Source organism: Rhipicephalus sanguineus, chromosome 1, assembly GCF_013339695.2.
Source record: "Rhipicephalus sanguineus isolate Rsan-2018 chromosome 1, BIME_Rsan_1.4, whole genome shotgun sequence".
Classification (NCBI taxonomy): Eukaryota; Metazoa; Arthropoda; class Arachnida; order Ixodida; family Ixodidae; genus Rhipicephalus; species Rhipicephalus sanguineus.
The window spans coordinates 146,747,367-146,773,398 of NC_051176.1; the positions used below are offsets into that span (position 1 = coordinate 146,747,367).

General features: G+C 42.2%; 2 protein-coding genes across 5 annotated transcripts in view; one reads left to right on the forward strand and one right to left on the reverse strand.

Annotated features, from left to right (window-relative positions):
• The window catches only part of LOC119399774 (folylpolyglutamate synthase, mitochondrial), a 29,402-nt gene extending 14,010 nt beyond the window's left edge, over positions 1-15,392 (reverse strand). Inside the window, exons 1-11 of one of the 4 annotated variants that reach the window (XM_049417034.1) lie at positions 15,232-15,372; positions 14,776-15,169; positions 14,557-14,673; positions 8,373-8,501; positions 8,183-8,301; positions 4,400-4,511; positions 4,248-4,319; positions 4,069-4,130; positions 3,169-3,349; positions 783-942; positions 600-701 (exon numbers count right to left, since the gene is read on the reverse strand). In XM_049417034.1, the coding sequence (XP_049272991.1) occupies positions 600-701; positions 783-942; positions 3,169-3,349; positions 4,069-4,130; positions 4,248-4,319; positions 4,400-4,511; positions 8,183-8,301; positions 8,373-8,501; positions 14,557-14,667 (1,048 nt within the window). In that variant the 5' untranslated portion in view covers positions 14,668-14,673; positions 14,776-15,169; positions 15,232-15,372. Of the gene's footprint in view, positions 1-599; positions 702-782; positions 943-3,168; positions 3,350-4,068; positions 4,131-4,247; positions 4,320-4,399; positions 4,512-8,182; positions 8,302-8,372; positions 8,502-14,556; positions 15,170-15,224 lie in introns of all 4 variants that reach the window. The other 3 variants (XM_049417037.1, XM_049417030.1, XM_049417033.1) reach the window with 3 other exon arrangements.
• A 203-nt stretch (positions 15,393-15,595) lies between these two features.
• Positions 15,596-26,032, forward strand: part of LOC119399813 (dual specificity mitogen-activated protein kinase kinase 7) — a gene marked incomplete in the record, with an annotated part of 59,266 nt that continues 48,829 nt past the window's right edge. Inside the window, 2 exon segments of the mRNA XM_049417071.1 lie at positions 15,596-15,830; positions 22,890-22,977. Coding sequence (XP_049273028.1) covers positions 15,677-15,830; positions 22,890-22,977 — 242 coding nt within the window.

Consider the following 26,032-nt stretch of genomic DNA (forward strand, 5'->3'; position numbering starts at 1 on the left):
CTGTACAAAGTGATTTTAAAACCAGAAAAGCTTGACCACAGAAAAAAATGGAATTGTCAGGGGAATAAATTTTCCATTCAGTGAAGGCAGATTGTGCTTGTAGTATTTTTTTTCTGACTGTCAACATTGCGGCACACCAGTGTTTTCTCTTAAAACAATGGGTAACATTACATCCAGGTGTTTTTATTTTCATGTTTTTAACATTCGAATAATGGGTGTGCGTTAGATATGAAGGTGCATACATTGGAGTGAAAATGGATTATGTCACAAGATGAAATTTACCAGCAATTTTTCTCTAAGCAGAAAACCTTATCTTTTCCTCCACAATGTTATTTGTGCACAAAAAGTTTCCAAAAAGCCAATGCTGTAAGGAGTATCCTAAACTGCCGACATAGTCACAACAAATGTACAATGCCAAATGAGCAAAGTTTGCTCCAATATTGATGCACAGTGCAGTTTTCGTCTCTGGTACATTTGTCTGCTTTCATGAATTTAAAACGTGCTTTGCAGAATAGTACAACTTTGTCACGTAAAGTGCAGCAATTTCGGACAAAGAGAAAGAACCATAACATGCCAGAAAACTAAGCCAATTTGCTCACCTTTAGCCATTAACTTTGATATTGGGAAAGGAGGTACAATAAAAGGCAAATTCTGGTCATGCAGCCACTTTCGTTGAGCAGCATCTCTTGCTACTTGTTTTCCTGTTGGGGTGAAAAAAAAATTGTGAATTTGAGCCTCTGCTAACAAGAAATACTTTTGAACACCTCATTCTTCTTACTTACTTGCTGCAGAACTAGATGAACAGTGCTTTGAAAGCCAGGTCTTGCACAACTGCAGTGCAAGGGACGCATTCGCCTGCTGTGGCTCCCCTGGTATTCCCAGTCGAAGGAGTGGTAACTCGCACTCATATGTCAAAAGTGGAGGTGCTAAGCTGAGTGAACACTGTAAAAATTCAGAAATTAAAAATACAAAGTGTCAACCATGTTTCCACGAACACTTCCCCAGTCTAAAACATTCCCAAGTAGTAACACTAGTTGTAATGAAGCCCTAGCCCATTGATGAATACATGAATATCCAGCCAATTCTGTGTACTCTTGTACCTGGAAATGCCCAAAATATTTAGGAAGTTTATACTTCACCCTGCGTATATTCCATGGACATTTGGTCAAACACCTCTGCACAATCCCACTATGTCTGCACTGCTTTCCTTTCGCACATCCATCACATACAGTCAGCATAAGTTTAAATGCAAAATGACATGCTATGCCATGCTTACAAACTGCCTGAAAACTGATTGCACATGGCCTTTGAAATGATCACACGGCAAGAGGCATTCCAGTCTCTAGTGTTGGCACAATGGCTATGCCCAAAGGAGTAAAATATTTCTCTAACGGGCAACAAAGCCACATTTAGTTTGGAGAGCTGATACTGACTGCAAGAATGACATAGTGCTGGCTAAGGACATTGCTAATCTAGCCAGTCCTGAAAGAAAACAGTTTCACACAAGTCAAGCGGAAAAGTGATGTATATAACAGAAAAAAAAGGAAAGAGAAAGGATGCAGGATCACTACTTTGAGAATGAGAACAAACAAAGTGAATATTGCATCAACATGCGTACAAGCAAAGAACTAGAACATATAAAAGGCCCACAAAGATAGGGCTGTAGAGCACGTGCTGATAAGCGGGGATATCACTGACAAAGCAAGCATCCGACATGACACACTTTCGCAAGTTTGTTACACATCCTTCCTACTTCCTTATCAGGAATGAACCCACATGTTTCAAAGATTGCAGGGCATGACCCAGCAAGATGGGCTCAACTAAGACACTTCACACTGACTCTCAAAATGCTAGCACATCTTTTCATCAGCGTTAACACACTTAACCATTTCTGTACCATGGAAAATGAAAATTGTACCAAATGTGGCAGAATTAGTAGAACTTTTTTTTTTCTGACTAATATGGCGCCATTTTTTCAATTAAGTAGCATTCCTCTGTTTCCCAAATAGCGTGAAACAAGTTTGAACAAGGCTTCACTGCATGGCTTCACTCCAGTCCACCATACAATCACCACCTTCAGAGTTCAAATGAGAAAACATCAGTATCTGTTTCCATGCAAAACTCTACAGAGCTGTCATCTGATGCAAAATTGTCAGAGGAGGAGGAGGAGGAATAAACTTTTATTGAAACCAGCAATTTGGTTGGCTGAGCTTAGGCCTCCCACGTGGGGACATCGAGGTCTTGCCTCTCCGCCGCCTCATGGGCCTTCCCATAAGGCAAGATTCAGATGTGCTAATATAGACAAAGGCAAGGCACAAATGACACTACATGGAGCAGTGTGGCCACCTAGAAACAGAAATTGGCACGAGCTGCAATAGGACGAGTACATGTGAGGCATTTTTGTTCATGACAACTATACTCATCATGTTACACTGGTGCAAAATCTCAAGACAACTTACCTGGCAGCGGTGAAGAAAGGGTTTAAGCAAGACTTCTAGCACTTAAATTTTTCTGTTTTTCATGTAGCCCTTCAAAACAATGTTCAAACTCAAACTCTCAAAATACACTTCCTTAAGCTTAGACCACCTTCACACAGCTTTTTGCATATTGATACAGTTCATGTGAGCCAACTTGAAGAGAATATTATTACCACAAGCAGTCGGTGAATAATGCTGATTGTCAAAGTTGTTTAACAGCACTATAGCTGAACTTTCTAATAAGCAACTTTTTAATGCCATGTAATTGCTGGCAAGGTTAATCACAATAACAAATCAACTGCATTTTAAAAATACTTATGCATTAGACTTTCACAAAACCTTGTATGTTAAGTTCTGTTGCTTGCAGTACTTGAAGGACACCTTCAGCAGCTTGTACTACTTCAGCAAAGATGCTTAGATCAACGAATTTCTATTTATAAGGAATAAAATGACCTATATTTCACCTACTAAGGAAAAAAGCTGTTTTACTGTTAGTTGAGTAGTGCAGAGTGAAAGAGCCAAAGTTAGATAAAGAGTAGTGTTACAGCCAGCAGTTAAATGTGGTCGAACACACCTGATCATCACAGCAACAACCACAGTCATCACTAGAAGGTGTGGCAAGCAGCTATTGCAGAACTATAGTAGTGGCCACTGTATCTATGCGAAGGTTAAATTGGACCACACTACTCACCCCCCTCTCCTGCGCCCTCTCCTGGAGCACCTGAAATGCTCCCTCTGGCTGGGGAAGTGAGAATGCTGGACAGCCTTTCTTGAAAATGCCACTTTTTTGCCAAGCAATTTCCTGCAGGCTTGAGCCTAGCAAACGTGTATGATCTAAACCCAAGGATGTGATGCCAACCACAGTAGGATGTCTGCAACAAAAAGGCATGAAAATGACATGAAAACATATCAATTTTGCAGAGTACTGCTGCAAACATGAGCACAAATTGCCAGTCACTCAGAATGCAAAATCTTCATAAAATGCCAGCACTACAACTGGTCGGCTTGTTCAAGATACACACATCTATTCTGCAATAAGAAGAGAAGGTTCAGCAGGAAGCACAAGCTGTGATTACAGTGTCTCGCAGAGCATCATCTACACGCTCGCATGCTGTTGTCGTCAACTTTGACCTACTTCATCAGCAGACCTCCCAAGTTAATATGCATGCTTGGCTAATTCGCAGTGCTTCAGAACCAGCGTTAAGTCCAGAAAGACAGCCTCAAAACAATCCGCAGAGCTGAAATCGAAGCTTTTGTTTGTTGCTACTTACAAACTACAATGTATGACTTGGCAAAAGCTTACAGAGGGATTTCAAGCTGCTTGCAGCTTTCTGTCCCTGAAAATGACTAGCCTAAAATTATAATAATTCACATATGTTTGGATAAATGATGTATACATATTTAATTATCTTGTTTTAAAAAGTGTGTAATGATGTAAGGTTAGAAAAGTACCCACTTTGGCTCCTGATACTTTATTCCTGTCTATCTAAAGAAGAGTTTGACTATGAACTTGAATTCAAAACCAGCAGCAGCAGCAAGCAAGAGCAACAACAGTTACAGCATTTGCACACATGCGTGGACAATTTCTCACCTTATTACGTTTGTACAATCGTATTCACCACCAACACCTACTTCAAGCACCAACACATCAACCTGAAAAAAAAAAATTCAAACATGTGCATTAGGATCGACATGTCAGATCATAAGACTCATGTCAGATGACAGGATCAACATGATCAGCATGGATGAGCAGCACCAACACGCACTTACTTTTTCCAAGATGAATACCTTGAATGCCATCACAGTCAAGAACTGAAAATATGCTGGAATGTCTAGTCCTTCCTGATTAAGTAAAAGAATGTTAAGCCAGATTAGCAGAACATGACAACTGGTTTAGCACCTCAATTCAGAAACTGGCAAACCTTGGCTTTCAGGTTGTGGTAAACATCCCAGAAATACTTTGCAAAAGCGGCTTCAGACAGAGGCTTCCCATTTATTCTGATCCTTTCTCGAACTGCCACGAGATGTGGAGAACTGTCACAGGAGAAATGCAAAAATACAGTAAAATACAGTCAAGTGAAATATACAATACAGAGCCTTCTTCTCAGCAAGAGTATTTTCTGATTTAGGTAATGCCCAATCCCATATTTCACAGTAGGTTCTTACTATCATGTTGAATACTGTCTGGCAGGTGTTTTCCAAGGAAAATAATTACCTTCAAGACAAGGAACTATGGGCATAAGAGGCAACTTAATACAATGCCACACCTAATTTACACAAAGCTCCTTGTCAACAAAACAATTACCAATGAATTACGGAAGACAAAAATCCTAATGTCTATCACTAAGACTTCCACAAGAGAATATCTCATACAATAAAATATTTGCTGGCAAATACATACATGTTCCTGACTGACTGCCTTTGCAAAAAATCTTAAGAACATTTTTTTTTATATAACAGCAAACCAGCCTTCATTGTTTCTCACACAACAGAATCTCATACGTGACAATGTATACCACCAGTCATCTTTACATCACTTAGAATTTCATTATTTCAGTTTACATTCATTTCTCAATTACAAACATACAGTAACCCACAAAACATACATAATAAAAGATAAAATTCGTGCAACTTGTTTCAACAACTTTAGCAGGGAAATTAACCCTCTGTGGTCCGTTGTCGGGCCCCTCCCGACAACACAACACGGCTGCAGCGTTGTGCTGTTGGGCGCCACAAGTTGCCCAAATGTCGTTGGAAGACTTAGGTACAATATCAACTGCAAAAATAATTATCCGATGAGTTTTTTTTTTTCTTGCACATTTTTTTTTTATTTTGTGATGATCAAAACTGGCAAAATATTTTCAGACCAGAACAACCAGAAAGTAAGTTTTGAATTACAAAGGGTTAATGTTTGCTGGCAGTACAAATAAATGAGAGTTCATAACTGTGCAACTAGTAAAAGTATACAAGCATTAATTTTATAAAACGCACAAGTAGCCAGAAGCAGATAAAGGGCAACATGCTGAATTCTGCAAGTTAGCTGCCCTCCAAAGCTTCACAACAAAAACAAATTGTCATCCACTGACTTCATTCTTACGTTAAACATGAACCACAAAGGATAACAAAATGAGCAGAAAAGTGTTGGTCAGTATAGCATAACTAAGACATGCTTATTCTTATTTTACCTTGAGTAGGTAATTAGTAAGTTGGGTTTTCACACAAAATTGTTCTAATGAGGAGGCCCATTTACTGCCCTGCACGCTCATTCACGGTGCAATCTGCTCTGAAGAAAAAGCAGCTTATAACTGCAAGATGGAATTTCTCCTTCGAGCTTTTTTAACAAATGCAGGGGTGCAACAGCCAAAATAGGATTTGGAGCAATTTTTGGAGCAGCAAAATGTTGCTTTTCTGCAGGACACCAATGTACTGTGGCAAAAGTGGCCTAAAAAGCGTTTTGGGCGCAATAATACAAGCATCAGGAAATTTGAGGACCACTGTCCTTTTTTTATTGCGATAGCAATTATATGGACACACTCGACAGGTGTTTGCCGCGATGTCCCGTATAAAGTCCAAATTGATAACATCCACCCACCCCCCCCCCCATCGCGCATAGTATGTTCTACCGCGGGTAAAAGCGCGCAAGTGCGGGCGAAGAACGCAGCTGAAGCCGAGATCAAACGAGCCGGCCCATCTCCGTCGCTCGGAGGGCGCATGCAATAAGATCACTCCGCTCGGGAGCCCTGCCATCGAAGCAGAGAGGAAACGCACCGCCTGTCTTGAACAAGCATGAAAAGACGCGAGGGGGGGCGGGAGGCACTGACGCACGCGCTATCTCGGCAGCCATCAGCGGGCGGCTCGTATACCCTTCTACGTGCTGCGCTCTCAATGTGAAGACACTGTGCAGAAAAAGCATCTTTCCCTGGAGCGGCCGTATTCTCTTACACCAAAGTTTTCTAGAGTTACGCAAGATCGGATACAAAAGAGTTTGCTGCCAGCCTTACTTCGTATATCATTACAATTTGTTGCTATCGCATTCACTGCTTCGTCCTTGCGGTGAAACTGTGACTTTTTTCTTTGCTTTCATTAGGGGGTTAGTGTTAGGGTCTGCGCGCATGTATTGGATGATGATGCCCACACTGTAGATGACCAACGCGGCCTCCATTTCTTGCTAAAGTTTGCGCAACTGAGAAAATTTCGAAGCTGGTCAGGCATTTTGGCACAGCATGGTGCAATTTCAACAAATTTCACGGTTTTGGCTCCGCTTGGCGCAAAAATTAGGAATTGTATTAAATTGGCGCAATTGGTGCAGCTGTTGCACCCCTGCAAATGCAGATGTGGGTTTGTGGATGGGCATTCTTGGTTGGGAGAGTTTTTTAGGGCAGTCAACATTTAGTTATTTTTTTATTTAATTATCCTGTCATATATGTTGCTAGAATTACATATTTTTTATGTGCAAATTTGGAAACTCAAATGTCACATTTCTTCATGAAAACTACAATGCCAAATGAATTAATTTATAGCAAGGGACATGTTCCTTTAGCTATGCCTGTTGGAATATAAATCAGGCCCCAGTTTCATAACGTTTCATAACAGTTTCATAATGAACGTAAAACATAAATTCTTGCATTTTCCCATTTCCACCTCATGATACCTCTCTGTCCCTTAATGCAATGCACCAGCCATGCAGAGCCCTCAGACCACATGCCTAGAGTGTGGTAATGGTACAGTTATTACGGGGGTTTACTGAGGTATTCAGCAACAGCGGTGTACAGTACGTATGCTTTGTCTACAGGAAGATATTGGTTTGAGACAATTTTTTTTTTCTAAATGAGCAGTGCTCAACTGTTAAACCACCACTACTAGTCACACTGTCATCTGCAAAGTGAAGATTGCAAAGGCTTGCCTAGTAACAAGGTAGAATCATCCACAAATGGAAAATTTTAAAGCCAGTTGTAGCACTAGAAGCATGAGCAACCGCCGCCAACACCTGCAGCAATGCATGTTAACCGCAAGTTGCCACAGACCCACACAGACATCACTCTGCACACCACCACTGACACTCTGATATGTGCTGGAGACTGCAAATGTACAACAAACTTCTCAATGAGCTCCCCTGCCCGGTGCATCAGAAGCAATGCATCGTTCACAAGATGCTATACAAATTCGACGGGGCCACAGTATTTTTTTTTCTAGAGTAAAAGGCATAACTTTGTGTAAAGCACTATTCTGCATCAAGACAATGTAGTAACAATGCCAATGCCATTCATTCCTGAACTTCATCAGTGGTGAGAGTGGCACTCCATTGGATATCAATGGGATCAGCCAGCCATGGATAAACTGAAACTACTTTGGTAAGCAATTTGCAACCCTCCAAACACAACAGCAAAAGTTCCTCAGAATGAGCATTCCTAAAGTTAGCCCGCTGTACTTGGTTCATCATAGGCTAGGATAGCATTACAAGCACCAACCGTAGGCTGGCTTTGAGCAAAACTACCAGCTGTGAACAGACCTAGACCATATTATGGTATCTATCCCTTATGTACATCAAGAGTTCTTACAAAATAAGTGCCAAGTGTTGAAGTTAAATTGATCCATCAAAGATTCTATAGTATTTCCCAACTGCAGCAGTCATTACTTAAGTTTATAAAGAGACACTTCAGGGATATTGACACAACAAAGATACATAAATAGACATTCCCACTCACGTGTAAAGACCTGTTTTAAAGCCATGATGTCTGAGAATACTTTCAGCAAAAGCACATGTTGATCCTTTTCCTTTTGTTCCAGCCACATGGATTACCTTGAGGTCGTCAAGATCTGATACCTGTGCCAATATATAGAAGTGTGTATCTTTAACACAGCACCAAAATGCAGTCAGCTCATGTCATCACCTACCTTTAGGCCAACAGCCTGAAGATGCTCAGGCATTAGCCTTGACTTGAGGAATGCATTGGATGGGTGCTGCATCGATTTTTTCAGAGTAGCTTCATTGCTCTGGAGATTATTGAGGGCATACACTGCATCCTGAAAAACACATTTGAATATACTGAAGTTGCTCAGTATTCCTTGAAGTTGTTCAGTATTCCTTACTTTTTACACATCATAATGTTTTAATCATGTACGGGAGGGTTTCCCAGGTAGTGCTAGTTCATGCCGCGCCAACTTTAATAATAGCCAACCAAAGTGGCTCAGTGAACCTACAATTCCTTCAGCCTGGGTTCTTTTGTAAACCCTTACCCACCCCATATTCCTTCCTTAAGTTGTGCATTGAAGACATACCGTATACATGTGCTACAACTAAACTCATGACTGGTCTGCTCTGCAAACAGAGATGCAGAGCCACTGCCCTCAAAAAAGAAAGAGGACAATATGAAAAGCACCGGAAAGGAAGATAGAAGGGCAAGAAATAGGAAAGGGAAGACGGCAATATAGGTATATTCATTTGATAATGACAAACTGTAAAAAATAACTGAAGACCTAAACTGAGAAAGTATTAAAGTAGGGCTAAATATGAATATGCTGAAGACAAAGACAATGCTAAACAGCTTCACAAAAGATAAGGAGTTCGCTCTTGCCAATCAACCCTTGGAGTCTGTACAGGCGTATGTATACTTAGGTGAGTTACTAACAGAGCAGCGTACTCATGGAAAGGAAATTCCCTGAATAAAGATGGGCTAGAGCACACAGGGCAGTCATTCCCAAGTTATGACAAGCAATCTGCCACTGTCCCTAAAGCAAAATGTGTACAGCAGCGGCCACGTCTGTGTATAGCGCGCGAACAGCCGGCTGCGCTCTGCGGGGGCGACACCTTGCGGCACTTGCGGGTTCTGACGTGGTGTGCCTAGGAGCATGCGCGGCCTTACAGACATGCAGACCTGCTTTGCACGAGTGGCAACGTTGAAAAGTTCGCTTGTTTAACAGAAGATGCACGCTCCCTCAGGGCGCTTTCGGCACCTTGATTCCAAAAGATGACGCGTTGCGAATGATAACACGCGCCTGACACAATCGCAACGTGTTATCGAGGCGCGTGTTATCAGTCGCAACGCATCTTCTTTTGGAATCAAGGGGCTGACAGCGCACTCAGGGAGCATGCATCTTCGGTTAAATAAGCGCACTTTTCAACGTTGCCACTCGTGCAAAGCAGGTCTGCATGTCTATAAGGCCGCGCATGCTCCTAGGCACACAACGTCAGAGCCCGCAACTGCCACAAGGTGTCGCCCCGCAGAGCGGGGCCGGCTGCTCGCGCGCTATACACAGACGTGGCTGCGGCTGTACAATCACTGCATACTACGAGTTCTAACATACGGGGCAGAAATTTGGAAGATAGAAACACTAGAGAAAAAGTTAACGACCACACTGCATGCGATGGAACAGGAAATGATAGCATAACACTGAGAGATAGGAAGAGACCATAGTGGATTAAAGAACATACAGGGGAGGCCAATATTCCAGTTGGCATCAACAAAAAGAAAAAAAAAGGGGGGGATCTGGGCAGGCCACGTAATGCTTAGGACAGGTAACCACTGGTCAGTTAGAGCAGTGGAATAGATATTAAGGGATGGGAAATGCAGCAAGGACAGCAGCGAGCAACGGAATTAAGTGACGGAATGATGAAATTAAGTTAAAAGGGATAATATGGAATCAGCCGATACAAAACAGGGTAAATTTCAGATCATTGGGAGATCTGAAATTTGTCCTGCAGTGAACATAATATAGGCTGATAATGATGATGATGAGATGCTGAAAAAGTACCACATACACTTGGCAAATATTTCCTGCCACTGAATACCGTTCAAAGGTGTGATCACCAAATAAGTAGTATACGGCTGATCTGCTCGTTTTGCCTACGCCAGTGTTACACCCAAATTATTAAATGCATCCCATTTTTCCTACGCTTTGTCACAGTGTCTCCTTTCTTCACACAGTTCTGAGAGCTTGTGGCAAACCCACACATCAGAAATAATTGCATCTGCAAATACTTGAGGTTTAGAATATGAATAGAGTAGTTCTCCTTCAAACCAAAGCATTTTGTTCAAGAATTTGACATTTAGTTATAAACAAAAATCCAACTGTAATTACTAAGGCCTGAGCCTACCTGTACCATGGGAACAGGCTCATCAATATATGCTGACATCAGTGCCCGCTGTGACAAGGAACATTGGGCCTGTACGTAAGGACCAGGCATTATGTACAGGCTGTTTCACACTTAGGGGGAAACTCGGACTGCATTGCAACATGCTGCTAGTTTTTCCCCAAGTGTGAAAACGCCCGTACATTAATGATAAGTGGTTCTTGAAGAAGGAGGTGGCGCTATTTTCTGCAACCCATGGGGGAGCACAGCTCAGCGCCAATGCTAGAGGGCAAGGCATAAGGAGAAGCTGTATCACCTGTCTGTGCTCCCCCACCTCGTTATCTCACATTGCTCTAGACACTGTCACTGCTTGTCGTGAGCCAACCAAGTACTGTGGTGACCTTCCACTTTTTCTTTCTCGTTTTTACAAGGTGGCAAGTTTAATGGCCTTTTAGTTACTACAGCACACAATAAAGCAAATTTTTTTGTTCACATTCCTGCTTCAGGCTTCGTTTTTACATAGAAGCAATTCAATGTTCTGCGTGCAGTAGAGTTTTCTGCAAAATTTACCAGAAGGAACTGTGGCACTGATTTCCATGAAAGCTGCAATTATGGTACTCCAGCCAATATGCAATGATGGGCATTAAATGCATTTGTCAAAATTTAACCTTTGGGCTTCCACTGGTTGTGCAACTTTTTTAACTGATAACCTTCAATAAAACATTGAATTATAAATGGAATAATTCAAAATAATTAAGCCTCCAAGTAAAAACTGACTGCCCTACTGTGTTCAGAGAACAACGAGTGCTTGGGAATTCAGAAATATACAATAATCATCATTCTCACGGCAGCAAAAAAACTGCAACAGAGTTCTCTCTAGAAATTTTGACAGGAAACTCTATAGTAACCGATTATATTTGAAATGTTCACTATTTAAACACTTGCATATTTCTTTGATGGCACAGAATCTAAACACCGATACTGAAAACGAACACTGAGACTGCAAAACAGTAATGACAATGAACATGCTAACAAAGTAAAGGCAACTCAACATCAGTATATTTTTCGCCAAGGACATAGCAAAAACTCACATTTTAGGATATACCTGGCACATGACAGGCTACAAAGCGACAGCCGATTAGAAACAATATGAAACAAGACAAACATCCAGCAATACAATAGAAGAGACTGTTGGATGAGCGTTCACAAAAATAGTGCATAACAAGCGGAACAATAACAACTCTGCAACAAGGTTACAGATCAGACTTGTTCCATCTTCGTCGCATCTGTCTTTATTCCACTTCTAGTTTTTGTGTTGTTACCTCAGCATTACTAAAAAATTAAATTCTGTCCAAAAAATGATCATGAGACATGCCATAGTGGGAAACTCCAGATGAATTTTGACCACCTGGAGTTCTCTAATGTGCACCAAACCTAAGTACTTGGGTGCTTTTGCATTTCGCTACCAGTGAAATGCAGCCACTGTGGCCAGGAATCCAACCTGCACGCTCGTTCAGCAGTGCAACACCATAGCACTAACCCACCACAGTGGGTAACAAGCAAGACTTTTTAAAAAAGAGCTGTGTGTCACTTCCTGTTCAATGCCAGCTCCTAAAGGATCACATTCTATGAGATGCCATCTGGCAAAAAAAATGTTCCACATTCGTCGCTATGGCCACGAGTGGCAGGGGCGCAGCCAGAAATTTTTTGGGGGGGAAGGGGGTTCAACCATACCTTATGTATCTTCATGCGTGCATTTGTATGTGTGCGTGTATAATATACACATGCAATATTGAAAAATTTTGGCCGGGGGGGGGAGGGGTTGAACCTCCCCAACCCCCCCCCACCCCCACACCTGGCTACGCCCCTGACAAGTGGCACCAACACACCCAGGGCTACACATACAGGAATAAAAAAGAAAGTGGACAGGGAGAGAATAACCGGTGGGCAGTGTATCGCATGCATAGTGCAAAAGTTATGGGTTCAGTTCAAACATGTGGCTAGTTTTCTTTCAGTCCAAATTTATTTTCCCTTCATCTCACAATTATAACACTTAAATTACAAACTACAAGTAATGACCCCTATGCTTTCTTTGGCTTCATACGGTTGTGTGACAAAAAACAGGCCCCTCGATCCATTTCCCTTCTTTCGTTCATGTGCTGTTCACTCTCTCTTAACAGCATAAATGTCTCCAAATTTATTTTCCCTTCATCTCACAATTATAACACTTAAATTACAAACTACAAGTAATGACCCCTATGCTTTTTTTTGGCTTCATACGGTTGTGTGACAAAAAACAGGCCCCTCGATCCATTTCCCTTCTTTCGTTCATGTGCTGTTCACTCTCTCTTAACAGCGTAAATGTCTCCAAATTTATTTTCCCTTCATCTCGCAATTATAACACTTAAATTACAAACTACAAGTAATGACCCCTATGCTTTCTTTGGCTTCATACGGCTGTGTGACAAAAAACAGGCCCCTCGATCCATTTCCCTTCTTTCGTTCATGTGCTGTTCACTCTCTCTTAACCGCGTAAATGTCTCCAAATTTATTTTCCCTTCATCTCATAATTATAACACTTAAATTACAAACTACAAGTAATGACCCCTATGCTTCTTTTGGCTTCATACGGTTGTGTGACAAAAAACAGGCCCCTCGATCCATTTCCCTTCTTTCGTTCATGTGCTGTTCACTCTCTCTTAACAGCGTAAATGTCTCCAAATTTATTTTCCCTTCATCTCACAATTATAACACTTAAATTACAAACTACAAGTAATGACCCCTATGCTTTTCTTGGCTTCATATGGTTGTGTGACAAAAAACAGGCCCCTTGATCAATTTCCCTTCTTTCGTTCATGTGCTGTTCGCTCTCAACAGCGTAAATGTCCACAATCAGCCACATCGAAACGAGGCGCCAAACCTACACTATATAGGTATGCCAGGCTGATTGTTGTGAAGCTGGCTTAGCCTTCGTTGTGTTAAGCATTTCAGTTGACTTGTGGCACAATGACAGCCAAACATATGCACTTCTACTAAAGCAGTCATTAAACAATGCTGCAGTGTCATACCATCACATACAGACAGCAATAAACACATGGTGAGCAAGAGACAATAGACACCATAAAAGCAAAGGGCACACTGAAAGTCACAGAAAGGAGGTCTGCCACACAGATACAAGCACAGTGTTCATTAGAGGAACACTAAAGAGCAAAACTAAATCAGTTTCGAAGGTCTCTCGTAACTATTTTCACTAAGTTAATGACTCTTGGTTGCCTAATGAGGGAAAATGAAGGTCAAGCTTTTCCTTTTTTAATGAAATGCCAGAGTCCTTGACACCAGTCCTTAATTCTGGCAATGCCAAAATGAAGATTGTATCGTTAGGTCCGTAGGCCAAGGATTTCCATAAACTTTGTGTGCGGGCTGTTATCGGGTTGCTTCAATATGCTGTCACGTGCTGGTGTGGTATGGTTGTACTACATTAATGCATTTTAAAATGCCTCAACTAAAACGGTATGTATTTCATTGTAATATAAACAATTTATTATTGTTAGAATCCTTTCTCAGGTGAAACCAGAAAGACAATCAGCTCTGAAATGGTGCATGGCCAAACATATATATCACACGACTGGTCGGCCATCATTTGACATTGCGCATGCTACAGTAAACGCAGGTCATATTTGGAAACGGATTCAGACACATGGAGAATAAAACTGCAGCTCACTCTCAGTAACTTTGTGAAGAAATGCAAGACGACGATAGGCACGCTTCCGCACCGCGAGTCGGAAGCTACCGTTTTAACAAATTAAGTTTGATTCGATTATCAATCATTTAAAAAAAAAAAAAAAAACATTCTTTCGAGCATGGCGAAGAGGCGTCTTTAGAGTGTATATTATACGTGACCTGCAGTTTCATGTCCAAGCGAAGCTGAATACGGGCACATCACGGATACCGTATGACCAGCTTAGACCATAGCTTAGCCCGTACCGTATGACCACCAGCTGATCTCACCTCATAGCACCGTTTCGGAGACACGGTGGGTATCGGCTTGGCGGGAACGTCACAGACAGTTCTGACCTGGGTCGGCTTCACCATCATCAGGCGGTAGAGCAGCTTTCGCATCCCACACTGGGCATGGGAGTAGAACCAGCAAAACAGTTTGGTAGGTTGGCAGTAGAACATCCAATCGGTTTTCTTACATCCAAAAGTGACACAGCAAAACCGGCGCACCTGTGCTAAATCTGCCTTCCTGCGAGTCAGATGATAGCAGCGGCCTACTAAGCTAGCCCACCGAACGTCGCCTGCTGACGGTGCTGGCTGCTCTCACCACACAACGTTAATAAGCCGACAACGCCACATTCCGTCAATCGCCCTATGCCAGCTCGCCTTTATCTCTTATCGCGACCTCGTGTGCTATTGCCAGCTGTTGCCACACTGCACGACGTCGAAACGGATCTCGTTCACTCTGTGTAGCACGGAGCATGGATACGGTGGTTGGTCCTTGGTAAACTGGATAAGGTGGCTTTGAGGCGCCAAACTTAATCGAAGAGCCCCACTTCCTCGAACCTCTGCAACGGCCCTCTGCGAGATGCGTGGCCGCCTACATGGCCTACACACCACGTGGCTCGCTTAAAAAGTCACAAGTATACATTTAACCATGCTTTTAACACTTTAGTTACGAGGGACCGTACTTTAGTCGTGCGCTTGCCAAAGTAGTGAAGACAGTAAATATTAACTAAGCTCAAAGCATACGTCATAAAGGACCCAAACTGGCCAAAACCTTGCAGAGGTATTCACTATTTCTTTTAGTTTAGGTTTTATGGAACAATCGGCTGCACATCATGCCATATGACGCACCGCAGTTAGTTTCGGGCGGTATCGGCAGCACGATCGGCCAGATCCTGGCCAGGCAGGCAATGCCTGCGGCTACTGCGGCGTTTTGTTGTGTTGTGACATTTCTGTGACAATTTCTTATACAATATATTATTTTTATTGTTGCTTTCACTTATCTTATCAAGCTGAATTTGAGGTGATGTTATTTTTATAAATGTGGTATTATGCTGTATCGCTGTAGTTTGCTTTATGCGAATACGCACTGGCGGCATCTAAAGTAATACAGAAACTGTTCAGAATGGCGACCATGGCGTCGTTTCAGAATAAGCTAGCTGATCTGCAAGCTAGACTTCGTGCGGAAAATGACGCTAAGAAAAAGGACAAACTACCTCGTGATCTCAACTTGAACTTTTCAAGCCCCCAGCACACGCCACGATCCCGGCCCAAGCCTTGTAAGTACTGTTCGCATCGTAGTCCACTGAGCCAGGTAGGCTTAAGTTGGAGAGAAAGACTCCTCTAAACTTATGCGAACTTGTTGATAAGTGTATTTCACGCGTGTCCTTTGTCGTCATATGTTTGTATCAGTGTGGTGTTTGCTTAGTTGCGCTCTCTTGGTAGCTGTGCGCGGATACGACCTGGTAGAATGTGCTCATGTATAGTGCGTGTGTCGATTGTTGACGAGGAAACTGGTGCTGCGGTTCCGAGTGGATTGCGCTAATTTACGCCGTCAAGGTGTCGCGATCGCTACACCTTGCGTTTCACATGTATTCTAGCTGCGCATACAGACTCCCATCACCCTCTCTTGGCTTCGAGTAGTGACATTGCCTTGGTTTCATCGCGGCACATTCCTTTCGGTGTTCATGACATGAAGATTTAAGGCGAAACGAAAATGATCTGTGAGATGGTGAAGACACAAATACTTCAATGCAAGCGAATTCACTTGCTTAGCTTCGTTTGGTCAAATTTATGCGGCAGTCTGTGAGGATAGTGCGGATTGCGCGGTTGCCGCTGATGGGAATCCTGGCCTTGAACTTGTCATTGCCCCAGGTGACGGAAGAGAGCGCTAACCTGGTTGGTGCTCTTGTTCGTCCCATGTGTCGAACGCCCATACAGACACGCGAAGTGTTCAGCGCTCTTAAGTGAGCCCGCAATTCACTGCCAGAAGTTTCAGCATGGGGCTACTAGTTTCAGGATGCAAGGTGCAGTGTCCGCAATGTATTGCTCCCGGTTGCACATCCATGTGTGTGAAGTGCAGTGGTGTCCGTATTTCCTAGAAACATAATTATGTAGCGGAGTATGAAAACATGCCTGTGTGTGTTGTTAGCATTACCCAAGTTTTGCCTACTTTTGTGAAACAGTGGTTTCTGCCATGGCTGTCATGTATATGTTGCAGGCAAGCAGCTCGTGACATTTACACTGCTAATACACGCTGGGGGCCTTGTTGGTGCATTGTCTTTTTTCTGTTTCTTTTTTTTTTTTTGGTAAGGACTACGCGGATAGGTCAGCACACAAGGGAGAGAGACAAGACATTGCACATGGGTTGTCTCACCCTTGTGTCCTGTCCTGTTTGTGCATAGTTTCTTTTGAAAGAATTAAACTGGTCTCTAAACCCTTGTTGGGGAACATCACAAGCATCAGCTTTGGAAGTTGCAACTAGCTTGCTCTTTATAGTTGAAAGTGTCATAAGTGCCAGACGCATGAGTGGGGAAATTTTAAATTTGTTTACCAAGCTATTGCAAATTAGTCCTTGTGTGCACCATGCTTTTACCCTGTTTGAGCAAATGTTAAATTGTTGCACATGTACTTGTAATACAACATTTAACATTGCTCATGAATTCCTGTGACGTTAAGTTATAGACAACATAATTCTTTCAAAACTAGCACCATAATTCTAGCTTTTGCTAGAACTTGTGTAAGTGCCAGCATTCCAGTCATTACTGGGCTAGTGTAAGTTATGTTCTTATTTTGTCAGATTCTATTTTATGTATAATTAATGAATTACATGGGTCTATTATGAAAGTGATCTAGGTGGGGCTTACTTGAGTCAACTACAAAACAGCAAAAGGGATGGAATAAGAATAGAATATTATTTGAACCTTGTTGGTTGTGTACTTGGGAGATGTTATCTGAAAAACTGGTTGATATTTAATGCACTCACTGTGCAATTAGGTCGGTCATTGTGTGCTCCATTAGCAGAAAGTCCTACAACCAAGAATTAAGGGAACAAGCAAGCTCACAGTTCTTAACCTGGCCTCAGCCTCAGGTGATGTTTGATACCTACTAATTTTGAACAGCAGCCAGTGATCTTGCCTTAACCTCAGGATCAGTCCTCAGCTGGGTGATTCCACGTAAGATCGAACAAACGATGGCTGGTCGACCTCTCAAATTTATTTCAAAATTTTATATATTATTGCCTGATGAGTGGAAAGAAGAGATCCGCAATTTGTTTTGCCGCCAAAAATTTTTTCGAACCACAGGAAATCAATAATGATGAAGAGGTGGAGTGGAGCGCTCATCCGCTCTGCTGTTTTGGCCAACTTTCGTTATGAATTGCACAAAATATATTAAAGTTAGGTAGCTGAAATTTATTTACCTAAATATATGCATGTTTTTGCTTCTGCTCAGGTATTTTTAGTTTTTATGTGTAGTGCAGATGTTTTTATAAAAAACCTCAAAAATGGCCCAATCGGCAAAATTTTCTTTACTTTGAAGGTATTTATCTCAAAAAAGCCTTGTAGCAGAGGTACAAAAATTCCGCATTACGTTCTTCGCATGCGTATCTAGCAAACTGCCAAATCTTGTGTTTATATAATTTTTGAGTAAAGAGATATGATCGGGCTAAGTTCAAGAAAACACCGAACAATGAAAACTTCTGACGACAATTAAAAAAAAACCCATTTTTTAAATTTCTTAAACTTTGTCCACTTATTCTCCTCCACATCAGCTTTCACAATCATTAAAAACATGTTGCATAATGTCGTTGCACTAATAGCTATGGCCCCTCCAATGAGACCCTTAGGCAAGGATGGGCAATTCTGACTTCTTGCCCAGCAAGTGTATAAAATGCAGGCAGGATTGAATTTCTTTTTATTAAAAGGTCAGCAGGTACCTAAAAAGGTGTCGCCGCCACTGAAGACGTTAATTTTGAAATTATTTGGTCACTGCAGCGGCCACGAGCGCGGAGCTACCGAGTAGGCGCGCGCACACCCGAGATGCTCGTTGTAAGAGACGGAGCAGTGAGAGTTCGTTCTCGCGTCCTCAGACCGATTGAGTTCGAAACAGCAACACCTCTTGGGTGACTTCAACGCACGTGAACTGGAACTTTTTTGAACGTGGCGCTCCAGTGGTAAAGCAAAATATGGATTGTCAAAGGAAAGAAAAGTAAAACTATCGGTAACCGGATGCGCTTGTCTATATTAGTTGTCGGCAGCGGACGGCGTGAACTGGCCGCGCGTTCGGTACGCTGTTCACACTTCATTCGGCGCGGATAGTTCTTGTGCTTTGCTCTTACTCTACTCCTCCTGTGCGTCTCATGGCAAGAAAGTATAGCTCTGAATGAGTCTATTGTGGAGACTACCTTTCGAAGCACAAGAAGCTTAAAGGAGTATTGACACGAATTTTAAAAAATTTCGTATTGTTGCTCTAAATAAAAATACTGGTGTCGAGAAACCTAAAACGACTGTTGTGGTGCCTGGGAAAGCATCCTATATATTTTAATTAGTGCCACCTTAAAAAGACACTTTCGGTTTCGATATCGAGGGGGTGGCTTCTCAGTGTCGTTTCATAGCAGTGTGACGTCACGGAGATACAGAAATTCGCGACGTACTAGCGGGAAATCCGTCATCTGCTCGTGGTGCAATAGACAACGATGAGTGAATTGTCGTCCAGTGACCCTGACAGTGATTTCTACGATTTAGGCTGCATGCAGGACGCAGAACTCGCGGACTCGGAGGAACTGTCTTGACTTGTCGGGATAATGTCCTTGCAGTGTGGCTGGCTTGCAAATGCTCAGCGACGAAAACTTCAAAGTCAAATTAAAATATTTTATACGTGTTCTCCGACTCCAGTGTGTGGACAGCGTTGACACTGCATACCAACGAAGCAAAAAATGTCCCTTTTGCGATGTCTCAAAATCGTGTCAGTACTCCTTTAATTATTGCAAAGAAGCCAAAATTTCGCAGAGTTACCGACCTAGACATAAATGCTTTGAAGGAACGTTTAATGCCCGAAACATCAGTGACTGTCAGTGAGACGGACTACTTGTGCTACGCATGCTTTTGCGACCACTGCAATGAAAGATCTTCACGGAACGCACAGTTTAACGATGACATTCTTATGCCCCCTGAAAAAGAAATCGACGCATTTAACCATATCACTGCGACTACCGGTGCACGTGTGTTCAAGTCACCCAAGAGGTGTTGCTGTTTCGAACTCAATCGGTCTGAGGACGCGAGAACGAACTCTCACTGCGCCGTCTCTTACAACGAGCATCTCGGGTGCGCGCGCGCCTACTCGGTAGCTCCGCGCTCGTGGCCGCTGCAGTGACCAAATAATTTCAAAATTAACGTCTTCAGTGGCGGCGACACCTTTTTAGGTACCTGCTGACCTTTTAATAAAAAGAAATTCAATCCAGCCTGCATTTTATACACTTGCTGGGCAAGAAGTCAGAATTGCCCATCCTTGCCTAAGGGTCTCATTGGAGGGGCCGTAGCTATTAGTGCAACGACATTATGCAACATGTTTTTAATGATTGTGAAAGCTGATGTGGAGGAGAATAAGTGGACAAAGTTAAAGAAATTTAAAAAATGGGGTTTTTTTTTTAATTGTCGTCAGAAGTGTTCATTGTTCGGTGTTTTCTTGAACTTAGCCCGATCATATCTCTTTACTCAAAAATTATATAAATACAAGATTTGGCAGTTTGGTAGATACGCATGCAAAGAACGTAATGCGGAATTTTTGTACCTCTGCTAAAAGGCTTTTTTGAGATAAAGACCTTCGAAGTAAAGACAATTTTGCCGATTGGGCCATTTTTTAGGTTTTTTATAAAAACATCTACACTACACATAAAAACTAAAAATACCTGAGCAGAAGCAAAAACATGCATATATTTAGGTAAATAAATTTCAGTAACCTAACTTTAATATATTTTGTGCAATTCATAACGAAAGTTGGCCAAAACAGCAGAGCGGATGAGCGCTCCACTCCACCTCTTCGTCATTATTGATTTCCTGTGGTTCGGAAAAATTTTTGGCGGCAAAACAAATTGCGGATCTCTTCTTTCCACTCATCAGGCAATAATATATAAAATTTTGAAATAAATTTGAGAGGTCGACCAGCCATCGTTTGTTCGATCTTACGTGGAATCACCCAGCTGTATTTTATGAGTTTGAAGTTCGGTTCTTGGTGTTGAATTTGGGTATTTATTTGGACTCCACATGAGTGAACGTAAGGGCAGCATTTGTTTATTAATTATTATATTCTGTTTCAGGAACTTCCTCTGTATGGCATTAGAGGTGTTGCTTTAAACATGATTCATAATTACTTGTCTAACAGTTAGACTTGAGCATGTAAGCCATAATAAAGTTTAGTGCACCTTGCCTCAAAGCCCTATGCGGGGTCTTGCCACCCCCCTTTCCCATTTGATTTATATATACACGTACATTTATTTATTTATTTTACCCTCAGGGCCAAATGGCATTATAGAGGGGGGTAGGTTATTACAAAAAAAAGGTAATTGAACAACAAGCAGTGAATACGATTAGATCGTACAAATAAATCTCTTAGAATACAACCTCTTTATAATACATATACATACATACATACAGCCGCCAGCCAAAACTCTTAGGAGAAAATAAATATTGCTTTTGTGTACTATATTACAGTACGACATATATATATATATATATATATATATATATATATATATATATATATATATATATATATATATATACATATATATGCACACACACCACTCCTATTTAATTGTCCTGTATGCTGATAACAGCAGTTTTATTTTATTTATTTATTTATTTATTTATTTATTTATTAGTTTGCCCGAATTAGAAACAGCAGCAAAATGATAGGTTACTGAGTTGTTACCATGGCTGTCTATTATTGAATTGACTTGAGATATAAATGTTCCTCATATAAAGTTTCTTGTTTTTAAGCCTAGAAACGAGCCTGGTGATGTTCATATTTTTTGGTTTGATATTTCTGCAATTTAAAGCGTGTCTGTGTCTAAATTTCTAGGTGTGCTTTTAAAACATTTGATTTGGATTCCTTATATTAGGTGCATTCTGACATTTCTAGGCCTAACAGCACAGTTTCTAAAACTCAGTATTCTGTTTAAAATTTCACTTGTATTCGTCACTCATTCATTCTTTTTTTTCTATACATCTGCTTATTGACATAGGGCACCATAAGCTAAACAAACTCGCATGAATTAGCAGTCCTCCAAAATTAGCTGTCTGCTGCATACAAAACACATAACGGCTTGAACACTGGTGGCTTGAACACATAGCAGAGTTCTTTTCATAAAAGGGTTTACTGGAAGTTTGATAGTCTGTGATATCTGAAGCTGGCATAGTAAAATTAGGGCAGGTGGATCAGTACACAAAGAATAATGTGGGAGGGGAAGTAAGTAAAAATTAGTGGTGATGGCCCACACAGTGGCAGACTAGTTCCTCATGTAGAACAAGTATTAAAGGGCCAGTGAACAGGCTCTGACTTTTTTTTACGCCTCCCAAACAAGCTCACTAATTCATGCAAAAAGCCGCGGCAATCGCATTCTGCGAATATCACAGCGCTGCATGCCATGCAGACGCTTCATTTTGGAAAACAATTGCAGTGCCTGTCTAATCCTCCTCATACATGCAGTGACGTAATCTTGCCCATGGGCAACTTTACGTATTACTGGCTTCGTTGATTGGTCCTCTGCACTACGAAACAGTGCCTCGTCCCTGCGGTTATGCCATTTCGGCCTCACGTTTACCGCGCTTCTTCACCGCTCCGCTAGGGTGACCATAGCGCTGCTCTGACACGAGGAGGAAGCCTTGCTCGGTCGTTGGCTGCGTGCCCATGACGTAATCACTGACGACGTGTTGCAGAAGTGGGCGTAGTTGCAACAGCTGGCTACGGCTGCCCCTCTTGGCTACCGAGAAGGGCAGGAAGGCCGAGTGGGAAACCAAAACCAGACGAAGTGGATGTTCTACACCCTGTAATTTCTTTATTACTGCACTTGTTCATAAAATTCTTGTGGCAGCATGTCACTCCGTACAAGTGCACAGTTATAGCTTCATAACACATTTTGGACCGCGGGATTGTTTACTGGCCCTTAAATGGTCCTTTTGGTAGTGTGAATAAAGCAATAAAAATGTAAATAGAACTACAATGGTTAGAATATGATCAGGTCGCTCATAATTGTTGCAACTGGTAATTATTGTGGCTTAATTAAAACTAAATTTTCTGTGGTGCTTGAGAGGATAAACAAGTTTGGTTCTGTTTTCCAGTCCAGCTGAATGAGATGGCAGCACCTAGCAGACCTGTGAAGCAGTTTTCTCTGCCTACATCAAGTCCAATAATTACACGACAAGATAGGTAAGTGTAAAGCTATGTGTATACCCCTCCTTATCCAAATTTCACTTCCTTCATGGTTTCAGTAGTGCGCACTTGCAGAACATGTTCTGTTCAAAACAGTCATCGAATTCTGTGTATAATTGCCTTTTCTTTTGTCATATCCTATACTTCTCATTGCTTAAAAAAAACCTCGTTCATGAAATTTGCCACTTACCTTTGGAGGAGCAAATAAAGAAGAGATGTGTTACGTCTAGCAGACATACATGCATAGATGGACTGTGTCATAGACAATGTAATCAATTTTATCTTCTGGTGGTTAGCACTGCAGCACATGACCGTATTATTTTGCCTGCCATTTTACCAAAGCAGATTATGGCTTCCCTCTGCTTCCCTGTAAGAATATTGACCTTGATGACATACTGTGGCATCATCTGCCATATCCGTGACATACAAAGCGACATCACATGATACTGGCTGCAAAGTGTTTGGCATCTGCAGTGGCTCAGCCCGTTCAGCCACAGTTGTTTTAGTGTTGTAATCATTATATGTGTGTGTGTGATAGCTCCAAAACAGCCTGGTGTGCAAGCCATCAAATGCTTTTAGTGAGTCAACACGTAGCATCGCCACATCGTCCACTCTTGTTGGAGCATGTGCGCACGGTGCTATGGCTTAAAGGGGTCATGAACCACTTTTGCAAGCAATGATCTAATGACATCAGTATCGGAGTTTACTGCCTCCCGAATAAATTGCCGTAAAAATTTCTCAAATCCGTCAAGAATGAGCGGAGTTACAGGGGTTCGGCGCACGCTCTCAGCACTTTCTCTCTTTTCTCGTGCCGACGAGCGCACTGGAAAGCTAGACAGGGAGGGATGGCACGGGGGAAAAAAGTTACGTCAGCGCGTGTCATGAAACGCGATCGCTCTCCCGCTGTGATTCGTGTGCGCGAGTGCGGCTCAGGCAAGTGGCGGCACCCCGTGGCAAGAAGCTCATCTCATCCGGCTATTGGCCAATAAGCATGCTATATCTCTTGAGACGTAAACTGGTAGATCCGCGACGTCAACGTGCAGACGTCCCGCCCACCGACGAGAGTGAGAACCGGCCTCTGTTTGAAAAGAGGGCGCCTGAGGAAACGGCGACTTCGCGCTCCGCTTGTGGCCTTTACGCGGCGCGCACGACTGTAATATTTTGCAGAGCAGTTCATAGCCGTGTCAGCTTTCTGCAGGATGTGTTTTTTCAACAAGCCCAAGGGGTGCTTCATGACCCCTTTAAACTCAGCTTTTGGTTTATGCCAGCCGTCGACCAATAGCAGAAATCAGTTGTGTAACGAGAGATCTGCTGTGTGACAGCCCTCCGAAGAGCATGAGTACGGCCCTCTATATGAAGAGAGGGCACTTGGAGAAAGCGGTAACTTCACGCTCCGCTCGTCTGCTTTTCAGTGTGTGCGTATTTTCACCAAGCATGAGGGGTGCTTCAGGAACCCTTTAAGGCTACATGCTGAGCGCACTGCAACATACAAACATACATTAATAACAACTGTTGTTGCATGTGGACACAAAAATCAAGAGGGACAGAAGGGATAGGAAGAAGTGGATAATTGATAACGTGTTAATGTGAAGTTAATTAATAGCATTTCTGAATGAAGCTCTTGTATTGATAGCAGTTCACACCACACACGCTTCATACTTTTCATAAAATGTTGGTATGCTCAATGTTGGTATGCTCATTTAATTTTTGAACATTTCGGGGACGCTAAATTTCTTGAAACTGAAAGCCTGAATATGTAGTGTAATGTCTTTTTTGTTTTGTTTTGTTTTTTCCCCTGGAGTACGGTCACTGCATGCTTTCTGTGTCTGAAACGATTGTTTTCAGCAGTAAATTTGTGTCTCACTTATGCTGGTGCAGGAGAGCTTTGTGAGCATATTAGATTTGGTGCAGCCTTTTTATCGTCATCACTTGCCGCTTCTCTGAAATTGTGTGTGTGTGTGTTTTTCAATGCTAGCTTTACATCATGCCAAGACCCATTGACAGTTTTCTTTAACCCCTTAAGTGCCGATTAAATTGCGAAAAATTGTTCGAAAATTGCCAAATTTTTTTATGACGTGAAATGTTTCAGTAACATGTTCAAAACAGAAAAATACTTGTGAAAACATTTTACGACAGATAAAAATGCTTTATTCGTCATATTTCGCACCGTCATGTAATACTCAGACCCGTAGCCAGGAATTTCTTTCAGCGGGGGGGGGGGGGGGGGGGGGGGGGGGGGGGGGCTCTTGCTGAAGTCCTTGATAAACACCTATTTTCGTTATTTATTTATTTGTTTTTAGTAAAACACCCCTTTTGGGAAAGGGGGGGGGGAGTGCCCGGCCCCCTAGCCCCTACTCCCACTCTGGCTGTGGGCCTGGTAATACCCCATATGTGGGGCATTTAGAATTTCTGCAACTCCAGAAAGTAAGGGTTCCATTTGACTTCCCGTGGACAAAATGTACTCTTGCTCAATAGTTCAATACAAATTAGATAAGGCTATTATCCTTATGGTATCGTTCAAAGCACGGCACTGCACATTGCCAGTGGGAAACGCAAGGCACGCATGTGGCCGGTTAGTGTGCAGACTCTCATTCAATAAAAACGCCAGACAAGGAACCCATGCTGCCATCTATGTTTTAAATAGGAAAACACCATTTGACGAGCTGGGCTTGTCAAAAGCCTCCTGAAACATTGCTGAAGAGCTGTGACGAGCACAGGTCGTCATGAGCAAAAAAGTTAAGTTTGCTCATGACGAGTACAGGTCGTCATAAGCACTTAAAGGGACACTAAAGGCAAATATTAAGTCAACGTTGATTGTTGAAATAGCGGTCCAGAAACCTCGTAGTGCTACTTTTATGCCAAGGGAGTGCTTATTTTGAAATAAAATCACGTTTTAGTGGTCCGCATCGCGTTAGCGCACTTCAAATCACCCGCCTGAAATCCGACTTTCATACGTCACTGCTGCCGTGCCCAACGTTGCCCGCATTTACTGCGCGGCCGCCGACACTAGTAGCAGCAGAGCGAAAGTAGCGGGACCCACAGCAGCAACAAT